This window comes from Rissa tridactyla, chromosome 11 (assembly GCF_028500815.1).
Source record: "Rissa tridactyla isolate bRisTri1 chromosome 11, bRisTri1.patW.cur.20221130, whole genome shotgun sequence".
Classification (NCBI taxonomy): Eukaryota; Metazoa; Chordata; class Aves; order Charadriiformes; family Laridae; genus Rissa; species Rissa tridactyla.
This window is the reverse complement of record NC_071476.1, coordinates 4356485-4370478: the sequence shown is the minus strand read 5'-3', so window position 1 is coordinate 4370478 and position 13994 is coordinate 4356485. Positions and strand designations below refer to the sequence as shown.

General features: G+C 59.4%; 1 protein-coding gene across 2 annotated transcripts in view; it reads right to left on the bottom strand.

Moving 5' to 3' along the window:
- Positions 1–13994, bottom strand: part of CAMK2A (calcium/calmodulin dependent protein kinase II alpha) — a 28835-nt gene that overhangs the window by 12533 nt on the left and 2308 nt on the right. Inside the window, exons 2-10 of one of the 2 annotated variants that reach the window (XM_054217528.1) lie at positions 10974–11033; positions 6803–6857; positions 6382–6447; positions 5138–5210; positions 4652–4754; positions 4011–4094; positions 3322–3416; positions 2777–2899; positions 1920–2003 (exon numbers count right to left, since the gene is read on the bottom strand). In XM_054217528.1, coding sequence (XP_054073503.1) covers positions 1920–2003; positions 2777–2899; positions 3322–3416; positions 4011–4094; positions 4652–4754; positions 5138–5210; positions 6382–6447; positions 6803–6857; positions 10974–11033 — 743 coding nt within the window. Of the gene's footprint in view, positions 1–1919; positions 2004–2776; positions 2900–3321; positions 3417–4010; positions 4095–4651; positions 4755–5137; positions 5211–6381; positions 6448–6802; positions 6858–10973; positions 11034–13994 lie in introns of those variants that run through there. The other variant, XM_054217527.1, reaches the window with a different exon arrangement.

Sequence of the window (13994 nt, the reverse complement as noted above, 5' to 3'; positions counted from 1 at the left end):
TGGGTTGCATTCTCCGAAACTGCCTTCCCTCCGAGATTAAAGGGATATCAAATATCCCCGGGGTGCATTTCGGTCTTGCTCTACCCAGCCCTAGATGTAGCACGACTCCGCTGACCGGGGCTGGCAGCTGGCAGCAAAGGGAGCCACCGGGAGCGGAACCAGATTTAATTGCAATTAAAGCCGTGCCAGCTAAGAGCAGCAGGGCGGGGATTTTTCATGGGAGCCCTGCAAAGATCACCACCGCAAAACAACATTCATAAAAATGCTTCCCCTTTTCCAGCTGACTCTACTAACTAGTTGCTCAGCGTATAATGAGATTACTTTGGACTAATTGCTTGCAGTAATGGATTACTATTTTGACGTGTGTGCCTGAACTAATTTGATTACTTGTCTAGCTGAAAAGTAATAATAGTTTATAGCCAGTTTCTTTTCTTGATAATCTTGTTAGTAGCCTGCAGCTGTACTGCTCCGTGCCACATCGCGTTCAGGCCTGGAGCGCTGGTGGCTCTGACCGTGGCACAGGCCGGTGCCGTCCCATTGTGTGTCTCCGGCTCTGGAGGAGGCATCGCCATTTCCAGAGCCCGTTCCCAGTGCTGTGCTGGGGCTGAGCAGCACCTGGCAGATGGGTGCTGCAGGGAGGTGCTCCAGCTCGACGGTGAAGCCTGGGGGGACGGCGATTTCAGAGGGGGTCCAGGCTGCAGCACACAACGGCATCCGAGAAGGGAAAGCCTGCGGGGCTGCTGGTGTGGGTGAGACACAGCTTTTTGCCCATCTACAGATGACTTTGTTCCTTGGCTGCAAAGTGGTTTGGTCATCAGGCAAAGGAGTCTCACTCTGCCTCCCAGATCCATGTCCTGCCCCAAAGAGGAGCTTTCCCGTCACTGACTCCAGTGGGAAAGTCCTCATCCCAGTGTCCAGGGCGGCTGTGTGACCGTCCTGGTTTGAGGTAAAACAGAACCAACTTTCTGATTTGTAATTTTACTTTTCAGCTGGGCCTCTTCTAACTGACTAAAGGCTGAAGTTAACAGTATATTGTTCAGAAACTGTTCACTCTCAGAGTGATGAGACCTGATTATACCAAGGAATGGTGCGCACAGAGGCTCTTGCTCATCCTTATTGCTGTAACAAACAAGGGCAGATAACCGCGCTGTTTGCCCCGTTAGAGGGTCGGAAGCGGAGAAGCGTAGAGGGGTCCCACCTGCGGGGAGGAGCAGACGGGACCCCAAACTGCCCAACAGGGTATTCCAGCCCATCTGCATCACGCTCAGTATAAAAGCTGAGGGATCAAAGGGGCAAGGCGGCTCTGGCTCGTGTTTTCTTCAATGGCCGACGTCTGAGGAGGACCCTGTCTGTTTGTCTGTCTTTGATCCCAATCCGAGCATTCCTGACTCTAGTTCTGGAATTCAGCTCCTGTCCGTCACTGACTTCAGTCTGGGGCTTTCCCTGTGTCTGCTGGTGACGCGATCGTCATCCTGGGAGCTGGATACGGTTTTGTATATATTGTATACTTTTTTTCTTTAATTTTTATTATTCTATTATTATTTACTATTTTCTTATTTATTATTATTTTCATTGAAGTAGTCTAGTTCCTTTTCTAAACTCTTAAATCTCTTTATCTCTTCCTCTCCTCTGGGGTGGGGGGAGGGGGGCGCATCTGTCGTTCTGATTGTCCGGCCAAAACCGTGACAGTGACTCAGGGCTTTCCTTCACCACGGCTTTCCTCTAAGCACTTGGGAACCCCAGCCAGACGCAGCCACCACCCCACGCGGTCTTTTTTCCCTTCTTCACAACGGGGATCCCCAAATCACCCCCATACCGCTGACCCGGAGACACCACCCTGTCCTTTCCCACTTGGGGAACAAACCCACCAATGACCTGACCATGCATTTTGCAGCCAGCTTGGAGACTGGGAGAGTTACCTTCAGCTTCCTCCGGGCATTGAACTTCTTCAGGCAATCCACCGTCTCCTGCCTGTGCATGCATGACGCCACGGTGGCACGGTGCTGGGGGGAGAGAGACCCGGCTCAGAGATGGCGCCGAGGGGGAAGGGGCTCCCCCGGCCCCGCTCGCACACGCAGGCACACGTGTGTGATCTCCTGCGGCCGAGGCACGGGCCAGAGCTGCCTGCAGCAGCAGCAGATAAAACTTTAATAGGCGGCGGGAGATGGAAGCTCTGGAGTCAGCAGGATCTGCTCCGGCGGTGGGGGGGTTCGCAGGGAGAGCTGGCTGCCCCCTGAGTTAACCCCTCGACTGACCGCCCGCGTTTAGCAGCGCTCTCGGGGTTTACACGTGGTGCGCGGTCCCAGGGTTAAGCCCGTGGACTCCTCCTTCCTTTAGGGGCTGATTCAGAGTGAGAACCAGCGGCCGGAGCAGCGAGGGGCAGCGGGGGGATTGATTGCTGCTGGGGGGTATGGATGGATAAACACGAGCCTGCTCCCACCCTCCCCGAGGAAAGGCTCCTCCAGTGCAGCATGACACCAAGAGACCAGCCTGTCCCCACCAGGGCTGGGAACGTGCGTGTCCCTCCCATCACCAGCTCCCCTGGGACACGCTGTTTGCGTTCACACTCCAGGCTTTTCTCTGCTGTAAAGCCTCAGGGAAAAGGCTGCTCCGGGAGCACTGGGAGGAACCAAGCCAGGAAACCATCTTCCCAGGATGGAGGAAAGAGCCACACAGCATGTTTGGTAACACGTGCTCCACAGTGAGATGTTCCCCCTCTGTGAACCCCCACACCTCTAGACCTTCGACCCCAACCGGTGAGCGCCACCAAGCTCACCGATATCCAGGGGTGCTTCAGAGCCTCCGCTGCCGTGATGCGCTTGGACGGGTTTATGGTCAACATCTTGTTGATGAGATCCTTCGCTTCAGGAGTGACCGTGTCCCACTCAGGGGAGGGGAACTGCCAAAGCAAAGGGACCGGGGTGAGAGGTGGCAGGGAGCAATGGAAGGAGCAGAAGCCCTTTTGCACTTGGGTTGGTTCTCCTGCAACCCTTTGCTCCTGCCCGTGGGACAGGTTGGAGAGAGAGTAGCCACTGGAAAGAGCTGCTAGATGGAAAACTGGAGAACAGGGGTGGAGGGAGAAAGGTGGAAGGGCCCAGGACAAGACCTATTTGTCCTGCAAAGTGGACCTGAAGTGTGCCAGTGTGTGCCCCTGGGCATGGCAGCTTGGCCAGCCCTCTGTGACTGGAGCAGAGGAAAGAAACTTGCTCCTGTCTGTCTGAACTTGTCCTGGTTGGTCTTATGGAGCAGCAGACGGCAACACGGGGACTGCAGGAGAGAGGGGAGAAAGTGAAAGGGGGGGAGGAAGGCAAACCCACTCACATCATAAGCCCCAGCCTTGATCTGCTGGTAGAGTCGGTGCTGGTCTTCATCCCAAAAGGGCGGGTACCCAACCAGAAGGATGTAGAGGATGACGCCTGTCCGGGAGAGGAGATGTGGGATCAGTGGGAGAGAGTTCATTGCTGGAGGTATGAACGGACCGGGTCTGGGGACTGGTCCAACTCAAGCAGAGAAATTGAGAAATCGGGGAAAAGGGAGGATTTGCTCCCTGATTAAAAAGCAAAAGGCTCGTTGGTGGGTCCAGCTCCGTGCTGACGTGTTCAGCGGCTGGGGAGATACATGGCTCTGGCAGCCACCGTGCACAGCCTCAAACCAGGTGCCCCATCAGGGCTGGGCGATGCCTCCTCCCCATTGCGGGTGGAAGAAGGTTCCCCTCTGGCTGCAGCTACAAAGAGGCATTGCCTGACTCCGATGGCACTGCAGGGCAAAAGAGCCGGCGTCTCCCCTGCCTGGGGGCTTTGGGTGCAGAGCAAGGAGGCTGATCCTTCAGCGAAGGGTGCCACTGGACTGGGGAAGAGGTAATGTGCCACCTCTTGGGTAAATCCTCCACCCTGAACACCCCGAGACGTGTCTAGCGACTGCCACTTGGGACATGCTGGCTCAACAGTCTGCCTCATCCCATGCATCCCAGCCCAGCCCAGTCCCGGCATTTCAGCCCCAGTCAGACTTACCGCAAGCCCACAGGTCCACGGCTTTGCCGTAGGGGTCCTTCCGGAGCACCTCGGGGGAGAGGTATCCCGGGGTGCCAGCGAAACCTGGGACAGACAGCCCATCACCCACTGCCAGCAGGCAGCCCCCATCCCTGCGCAGCTTGCCTGGTGCCGGGCCAGCCCCCGCGAGAGCCGAGCGCCCTGGCACACGCTGAGCCATTGGGACAGGCACCCTCCCTCCAGAAACCTCCGTGTCTCCCGAGAGCAGAGTGACCAGCAACAGCCAGCGACACCAGCCAAACCCCAGGATGGTGCAGAAGGCTGGGGTGCTCTGGTGTGGACCTCCAGCACTTGGATGAGGCTTTCCTCCCCCGGGTCTGCCCCTGCCACCAGCTTGTCCAGCTCATCAGGACATCTCGGTGACCCATCGAGTCCCTGCGGAGCTGTTTGCCTGTGCCCTGGATCAATACCAGGCTGTTTCCAGGGGCACAGCTGGAGCCATCGAACTCCTCCTCATTCACCATGCCTCCCAGCATGCTGCCGGGGCACTCCCACAGCCTGGGGTTCAGGTCCTGGGGACGTCTGTCCCTCCTGGAGCCCCCCCTAACCAAACACACCAACAAGGGCTGGAGGATGCCCCACCTGGGGCCAGTCCTACTCACCAAACCACGCTTGCTGGTCCCCCTCCACCTCGATGGCAAGGCCGAAGTCAGCCAGCTTGACGGCGGCACCCTTCAGCTTGGATGCCAGCAGCAGGTTCTCAGGCTGCAGAGGAGACAGGGGTTGGAGAGGTGTGAACCGACCCCCCCCCACCGGAGGCTCTGCTGTCGTGGGGGGGCTTCCCAGCACAGCACAGAGACAGGTCAGGGCTCTAGATGTTCTCCCTGACCAGTTTGTCCTGCCATATGTTGGGATATCCATTGATCTTTAGAGGACCATGGACTACCAGGACCTCCCTAACCCCCCTCCTTCCTGCTGTTTCACCCCAGAGCTGGTCTTTGCTCTGTGGCTTTCTAGAAACCCTACGTATTGGTTCTCCCTGCTGTGTTTCAGCTGCCCTGGAGGACCCTGGGCATTTCTCCACGGGGTTTTGCATCGCAGATGGGGTCCCCACGTCCTCCCACAGCCCCTTTCCTTGCAGCTCCTACCTTCAGATCCCGGTGGACCACCCCCATCTGGTGGCAGTGCAGGACGGCCTCCAGGATCTGCTGGATGCAGTGGCTGTGGGAGAGAGGAGAAAGCTCACAGAAGCATTCAGTGAGGCAGAGTTTGCTTAGACACTTCGACTTGGCTGCGTTTCACCCCTCCTGCCCCTCTCCCCATCGTGCTTCCCACCAGCAGCCCTGCAGCACAGCTCAGTGTCCCCCTCCACCGAAAGCCACACACCCGTGGAGAGCAGCCGTAACCCAGTAAGACCCCACCAGAGCTGCTGGACCCCCAGCTGTGATGAACGGGAGCACCAGGTCTATGGCAGAGCCCACGGGGCTTCTCAGCAACACCGGGGGAGCTGGGGACCAGCGGGTGGAGTTGCGATGCCAGCCCAGACTTGGTCTCCAAACCCAGGCGGGGCAGATACGCTCCTCAGACGCAGAGCTGCCCTTCGCTTCGGCCCCCATTTCCCTGACTGCCTCCAACGCGGGTGGCTCTCGCTGCGTCTGTTTGCTTTATATCTAGTTCATTAAATCCCAGCTCTGCCGCATGCGTGAGAAAGGAAGGGAAAAAGACTGAGGCGATGATCACTTCTGCTCCGAAACAACTGTGTGCAAGGCAGAAGGTCTTTATTTACATGTATTTTATTTTATTTGCATGACACTAATAAGTGGATGGGTTGTAAGTGGCTTCAGTACAGGCAGACCATTAAATGAGATTGCTTTCTGCCTAGAAATACGGGATATTTTCATGCAGACAGAGGTAGCGGAGAGCTTACCACCCCCTTGGACATTTGTGTGGGCTATGCTTATCCTGGGGCCAAAGCCAAGAGGCACCGTGATATCTGGAGAGGGCCAAATCATGTCCCCTCAATAAGATGAGGCTAATGGTGTCCCCTGGCCGAGGTGCAAAGACCAAAGGGGTGGCTGAAATGGTACCCGGCCCCCTGCCTCTGCAGCAGGGTACCTGGAAAGTGCCAGCGGGAGCGTGGGAGGGAGCGGAGCTCCAGCACATCCTCCCACCCTGCCTGTCTTGACTGCTCCTCCTTAGTGCCTTCAAGTGGGAAATGCCAGAGAAACGCTCGCAAATGACTGTAAGGCAGCTGCAAGGGGAAAGGGTGAGGACTGCAGGGAGGAGCTTATACTGCAGAAAGCCAGACTCGTAGGACCCTGGGAGGGAGCAGCTCGCAGGAGAAGGGAACAACTGCTGTCCCCCCCACGGCCCGGCGTGTGTCCCTGCTCACCTGGCATCCGCTTCGCTGTAGTACTCCCTGGCCACAATGTCCTCAAAGAGCTCCCCGCCAGTGACCCTGCGAGAAAACGGGGGGGAGTCATGCTCGGCCATGGCGGCGCGGCACGCAAGGGAGCTGGAGCGGTTGACGGCACGCTCAGCCCTGGCAAACCCCCCCGAAATGCCACCACCCCGCACGTGGGGGGGAGCATTGGGGGTGCAGGGCAGGGTCCTGCCCTCTGCTCGGCTTGAGGGACACATCTTGGTTCCAACCGTGGCCAAGAAAGGCTTGGGTGAGGTGGAAGATTGGGGGGGGGTAGGGTGTGGGGGGGGAGGGGGGGTGGGACTCAAGCGGGATGCTACAGGGCGCATCGCCCCAGGGTGGAAGCGTGCTGCTGGCGGTGGATTGAGAGATGCGTTTAAACGTTACTCACAGGTCAAATATCAGGTAGTGGTGGCCCTCTTCGGAGATGCTGTCGTGGAGCCTCACTGCGGCAGAGATAGGAGGGTTATGGGGTAGAGGGAAGGGTTACGGGGTAGAGGGAAGGGTTACGGGGTAGAGGGAAGGGTTACAGAGTTCAGAGAAGGGTTATGGGGTAGAGGGAAGGGTTACAGAGTTCAGAGAAGGGTTATGGGGTAGACAGAAGGGTTACGGGGTACGCCTGGCTCCCACCCTGCTCCCCAGGACCGCCTTTGCTCCCCTTTGGGCACAAGCAGGAGCTGGGAAAGGGCAGAGCAAGGCTATTCCTCCTCCCTCCTCCTCTCGCTATCGCTGCTGCCTGGATGGGGGGGGTCCCCGCTGAGCGTCGGACCCCAGCCCTGGCCCCAGCCTCAGGCAGCAGTGCAAGGCTCAAAGGTCACAGCCAAACAAGGGACTGCCCGGGGCTGGTGCCTGGCTGAGGTCCCGGGCAGCTGCTGGGCTATCTTGGGCGCTGGGCAAGCGGCGGGCACCGGTGCCCCCAGCCCAACCCTCTGCCCCACCAGGAGAGGTGCCCGGGCGCAGGGAGAGCTCAGCCAGGGCGCTGGGCCGCCAGCCCTGGCACCGACGGGGCTGCTTTTATTTTCCGCTCATGACCTTCCTTTTCTCCTTGGGAGGTCTCAAGTCGGGGATATCCAGGAATCACGGCGGGATGAGGTTCCTTCGGAGGAAGCGCTCTCCCCGTGTCCTCCCGTGGGGTTGGCGTCACGCTGAGGGGCACCCTCGGGCACGTCCTGCCCAGTTTAAACCTGCCGCCCTGCAGCTGGGTGCTGGTTATTCACCCTTAGCTCCCTGCTCACAGCTCCGCGGGCAGACACCCAGCGAGGGGAAAGCCACAGGAACCGGTAGGATGTATTCACAGAGACTGGCCCAGCGTCCTCTGCCCCCCCACCTCACATTCATTTTTATTTTTTTATTTCCTTGAGGCTGTAAATATTTCACCCTTTCCTCTCTGCTCACCTGGTTTCAGCCTGATACGACTTTCAACATCTTCGAGGTCTTTAGAAACCAGGGAGGAAATGGAAACGTTCGGGTGAACGATTTTGTGGGAATTTTTGCTCCCAGCCCATTTCACCGCAGCAAAATCAGCTCAGCCCCGTATGGAAACATCCTCCAGACTGGAGTCTGAGCCGGGGGAGATGACAAGCCTAAACGCCGAGCGCAGACGCCGCGCTGCATCGCCCTTATCTCCCAGGCCAGCAAACGCCTCTTTGCTGGTCCTACCCCTCGTTCCAAGCTCAGGGGGCAGATCCAGTAGCCGCTAAAAGCTTTACCCTGGCCCGGGCAAGGGGCAGAGAAAGGCTGCTGAGCACCGTTCCTCTTGGCGCCTCTCATGGTCTTGGCTATTGACACAATTTGCTCATCTTATTCCCTGGTTATCCCCCTGCAGATATTCCCTGCGCTCCGACATCTGAATCCGCTCCCTGTTTTTCTCTGCCACGTAATCCCAGTTTTTCTGCCTTCCTCTGCTGGAAGAAACATGTTTCCTCCTGTTTCATCTCACCCGAGAGGGACTGGGGGTATTTTGCCTGGGATCCCGCAGAAACCGAAGCGTTCAAAGGGGAATTAGGTGAGTTCGGCACGGATAGGGCCAGCATAACTATAAGCAGATGGTCTGGACACGTCCCCTGCTTGGGGAAGTCCCAATGCCTGGGGCTGCCAGGAGCCGGGAAGGTATAAGAAGGAGCAGCCACTCTAAGTATAGCCTGATCCTACAAGTATCTGTTACAGATCATAGTCAGAAAGAGCTGCACTGGCCAAACCGCCCCAGGTCAGTGCCGAGAGCCAGGGCAGGAGCAGGACACTGCTTTGGAGCTGAGGATCAGAAAACGATGGGTACCCGGAATGAAAACTCCAGGGCTAGGTGTAGCCAAAGTTCCCCGATAAAGCAAGACTTCCCCGAAAGGACACGCAGCTTTGGGAAACGGCAGCTCCCGCGAGTACATCGCCCGGTGCCATGGATGTGCTGTGGGGTCCTGGGGACGCGGACCTGCCCTTGGCCGCCCGTGGCATGGCTTCCTAGGCAAAGCTCTCCTGCAGGCACAGCACAAAGCCCAGGTCGGATCCTCCAGGATCCCGGCCACAGCACGGTATTCCCACGGGAGACGGAGGGACTCCACCTCGCTGCAGGGAACCAGCGAGGAGCCAGCAAAGCCCCTCAGCAGCTGGGATGCTTCTCCCGAGGAGGGGTGGAGAGGGGTTTTCTGCCTCGCCTTCCCCATGCCCCCAGCAGCCGTGGTGGCTCCTCTTCCCCTCGTTAGGGCCGGTCTGCACCGCACAGCTCGTTCCGGCTCCTGGGTGGGTAATTAGTTGGCTTGTGCTGCATGCAAGGGAAGCTGTGAGCCCAAGTTTCCAGGCAGCAGGAGTAGTGGGGGGGTGAGGGTGTGGGGTGGGAGAGGGGGGGCGGTGGTTGGAGAAGAGCCGCCTGGGTATAAATAGCAGCAGATTGGGCTCGTTAGCATCTCATGCCGTTAACCCCTTCCAGCCCTGTGCAGCAGGGTTGCTCGAAACCCGCCATCTCTGCAGGTCGTGGCCAAAGAGCAAAGTGTGGTGCAGGGAAGGGGGAAAAGGCAGAGGGGGACTGAACTGCAGGACAAGGTGGTTTTGTTCCCGGACACCCCGCCAGCCCCACGGGTGGGTGATGGAGAGGCGAGTGAGGAAGACAGCGGTAGGGAAAAGCTGTGCCCAAGCTGGGAGCCCAGGGAGCCCCGGCTGCATGGCCCAGCTCCCACCCTGCAAGTCCTCGTGGGGTGGGTTCCTCCGTTTTTAGTATTTCTTGCTGTTCACACACTTTACAGCGCGTTTCCTTCAGGTCTCGGCAATCCTCGCGTGCACATTGGTGCAGAGGAAAGGCCCCAGTTGCTGCTCTGACGGGGGGCGACGGGACCCCCCTCTGGGACCCCAGCAGGGCAGCTCCTGGGCTGGGCATCCGTCCTGCCGGAGCAGAGGCAGGGGGAAGGATGGTGGATGGACGGATCCCGCGAGGTCCGGCACCCCAGCAATGCAGGGGAGACCTGCCACGCCACCGTGTGCCTGAGACAGATGGAAGCTGACCGGCTTTTTCCGAACTGAAATATTTATGGGGCAGGAGCCACGTGGCTGGTCCCAGTGGCCCCGGGTCTGGCTCCTTGGATGTGCTGCAGCGGTTCCTGGGGAGGGACGGGATCCAGGCCACCGGGAGCAGCGAGGGGGCCAGGCAGGAGCTCAGCCAAAGGGGAAACTTCCCAGCTCCCATCTGCGGGATGTGAGGGCTGCAGAGCTCCTGTCCTATCCCCCAATGCTTTCCCAAAAGCTGCAGGATCCCGCTGGGATCAGCAGATCCCAGGGTGCAGCAGAAGGGAGAGGGGGTTCATTCCTAGAGCCACGGCCCGGGGCACTGTGCTCCCGCTGCCGGACCATCCCCGGGGACCGACATCCTGCATCAACATCACTCTCAAGGCTGGGGTTTGGGATTTTTTTTTTACTGCAGTTTTTTCCCCTCCCCTCTCTCTCTCTCTCTCTCCTTCTGGCCTATTTTTGTCTTTTGCAGGGGCTCAGGAGTTTTCCTGAAACAGCTTTTCCGAAGGAGGCTACTCTCAGATGGACGGTCGGTGGGAAAGTCTTCGCTTCCCCCCGCCATCGCTCCTCCTACACGCCCCGCGCTGCTGCTGCTGCTGCTCGGAGCTGCAGCCGCTTTTTGGAGCATGCAGAGGAATACAGCACCCGAGGGGGGAGCGAGAGGAGTAAAAATAGTCCCTTGCAGCCTTCCGGGGCCCTGCTTCTCCCTGAGGGAGCTACGGCCAAGTGGGTTAGGTAGGACCTACTTCAATCCCCCTGTGCTCGGTGGAGGCCCTTCTTCCCGTGACCTTGTTTGAAGATGCTGCCTTGCCGTGAGGAAGAGGAGGGACGGCTCCGCGGACCAACAGAGCAGGCTGCCACCGAGCCCCTTCTCCATCTCCGGGATGGTGGACGGAGCGTGAGGGAAGGACAAACAGCCCGTGCTGCCGTGGGCAGGGCTGAATTATGGATGGGGAGGGGGCACGGGAGGGCGGGCGGGCATGGAGCTGGGCACGGGAGGGCAGGCGGGCATGGAGCAGGGCACGGAGCGCGGAGCACGGTTTACCCAGCGGGGAGCAGCAGGCACTCACCAATGTTGGGGTGCTTCAGGAGGCGGCAGATCCGGGCTTCTCGTTCCAGCTTCTGGTGATCTGAAAGAGGCAACGGCCCGAAATTAGGGTCTGGGGAAGGGAATAAACTGCGCTCAGCTCCTGCTGTGCTCTCTCGGAGGTGCCAGCACGGGTAACCCGGCAGGGACAGAGCAGCTTGCTACGAGTAAACCCATCCTTTGGTTTTTTTTCCTAAAGAATAACGGGTTTGGGGTCATGTTCAGCATCAGGGCTTGATGGACAGTATCCCAGCATGGATGCAGTCCTCAGCCAAGCCCCCAGGCACCGATGCCATAGGAAGTCCTGGGCTTTGGATGATCCCTCGCCCTCCCCTCTCCCTTCTCTTTGCTGAACAACCTCCAGTCGCCTCCCGAATACCCCGGAGCTGCCTGGGTTATCACTGCCAGCAGCGCCTGTTCCATTTTCTTTTATTCAGCCAAGCTGAGGCAATCAGCAAGGACATTTCTGGCCCCGCATGGTACGATTTGAACAACCGAAGACCAGAGCCGAGCAGTGAGAGATGTCAAGCTGAAATGGGGCTATCCACTCCGCTCCCCCTCTCCATCCCCAGCAGTTTCACATCGGGCCTTTGCTCTCCTGCATCGCAAGACCCCAGCTCTGAAAATTTGCTTCGCTCTGGTACCTGTCTTCAAACAGCCCGGCTTTCGCCAGGCTGGGGGATGTGAGACAGCGCAGCTCTGGGCGAAGCAAGTGGAGCTGAGCCAAAAAAGCCTCCACCCTGGGGCGGCCCAGACTGAATTTGCAAATAATTTTGTTTCTTTTCTCCTGCCTCTGCACTTTTCTGCCTCCTTATGCCTGACCCAGCCACCCTGCACGGAGGTGCCTTGTCTGGAGGCATTTCGTGCTAGCAGGAGCCCAGCAGCTGGGGGAAGCGAGGATATAATTAGGGTTGCTCGTCTCTCAGCGCTGTCACCGTTACCTTGCAGGTTCACACCCCGGAGTCTGGCTCTGCATCAAACCAAACCAGGGTGTCTCCGACCGCTGAGACGTGAAGGCGGCGCAGCCCCTTCCTTGCAGGGGCTGGAGCCTTTGGAGACGTCCCCAGGGTCCGATATCCCCCGTCCAGCGACCTCTCGGCACAGGGGAGTCACCCCAGGGCTTGGGGTGAGTTTGGCAGCCTGTGCTGGGGTCCAAAGGCTGGGGGACGGCCTTGGTGGCCTCGTTCAGCTCCCCATGGTGTTCCCGCCCAAGAGGGGACAACCTTCCCTGTGTGGGACTGGGCGACAGGGAGAGCTCGGGCTTTAGGCTGTTGCTTTTCGCAACAAAAATCCATTGTGGGGTGGAGGACGGGGACAGGATGGAGGCACAATGAGACCAGTGTGGTGAACATTTCTCTGGGGAATGGGGGAGCTGCTTTCTGCCCCCTTTTCTGCTCCTGCCTGACAGCGATCATTGCTGTCTGCCTCAGTTTCCCCACCTGGAGGCTGGGGCCAAATGGCCCACGGGGAATCCCAGCATTGCTGGCGTCCCGTAAAGCTCCTTTCCTTGCTTAGAAGAGGCCAGAGATCACAGAAAAGGGAGGTGAATGTGACCCCCAGCATGGAGCGGGTCCCGGCACCCTGTGCCTGCACACTGCTGCCAGCCGAGCCTTCAGCTGCACAGGGGCGAGCGTGGCCACTGGCGGGGGGCAGGAGGTTGCCCCCACCCCTTCCCTGCCACGGGCTCCCATCTGAGCTGCGGCAGCAGCAGCTCCGGGCATGTCCCCCCCCAGCCGCTGCCCACCTCTTTGTACCCTCCCAATCTGTCGCCACCAAAATGCCTGCGAAGGCTTGACGGGGTAGCGCTGGGAGGCTGGTGGGGCTCGATAAACCGCAAACAGCACGGGGAGGAGGTGGGAGACCAGCAAACACCAGGCAAAATGGAAAATGGATCAGGGAGTTTAAAGAGGGGGCAGAGATGAGGTCGCTCTGAAGGGGAAGGGGACAGCAGTGGGGACCCAGTGGCACCCAGGAGGAGCTGGGAAAGGTGTTTATCCCTATGGGGTGAGGGCCGGGGACCCCGATGCCTCAGCAGGGTGAACCCCGATGCATCCAGCTGGCCTTTGGAGGGCAAAGCCGTGCGGGTGCGGAGGAGGCTGCCATGCCTGCGAGGCTGCAGCGCCTGGGGACGCAGCCCCGGGTCACCCCGGCTCTTCCCCTGCACACCCCGCCGTGCCAGCACCTGGTAGAAAAGGTGCCAAGGGAGCGTGGCCATCGCTCCCCACCCCGGTACCATGGGCTCAGCTGCGAAATGGAAAAATGGAATGGGAAAAGCTGCCTGAAATGAGCCGCCCGCCGCCCAGGGAGTGAAGGCGGCGTGTGCTCCAGGGACTCTGCTCTTTCCAAGGCTGCGTGGGTCCCGCTCGGGCAGAGCATCGCTGCCGTCATTGCACAGCAAGGACGGGCTGGGCGCAGGGGCAGAGCCCGGGGCTGGGTCTGCAGGGCTGTGGTTTCCCCCGAGCATCGTGTGGATACAACCCCTGCAGGGGGCCGCAGGCTAGCAGGGGACCCCCCGCCCCAGGTTGGGAAAATCCCCGGGGATAGGGCTTGTAGGGGCTTTGCACGTGGATGGCATGGCTGTGCCAGAGCAGAGGGACAGAGGGACAGGGGGATGTCCCTCAGGCAGGGGGACCATGCTGGGCTTGGGGAAACAAGCCATGGGTCAGAGCATCCTCCCACCCGTGTGGTGTGGCATGTCCACCACATGGTGAAGTGCTGCTGGGGGCAGCGAGCCACGGCCCCGGCCCCTCTCCTGCCCCACAAATCCAGCAGCTGCCTGGACCGAAACCTCCAAGAACTCCAGTTTCTCTCCTGCAGGCTCCCCGTGTTGTCAGCTGGGAGGATGTCTGAAGAGACCATGGATGGGGATGTTTTGCAGCTCTTCTCGCCTTCTCCTCCCTACGCACCTGCCCTCCTGCCCTTCGCGTGTGACACAGCCGGTGGCACATCCCGGTGGGAATGTGTCCCTTTGGGGATTGCTCCCAGCCTGGGGAGTGCCGCCCCC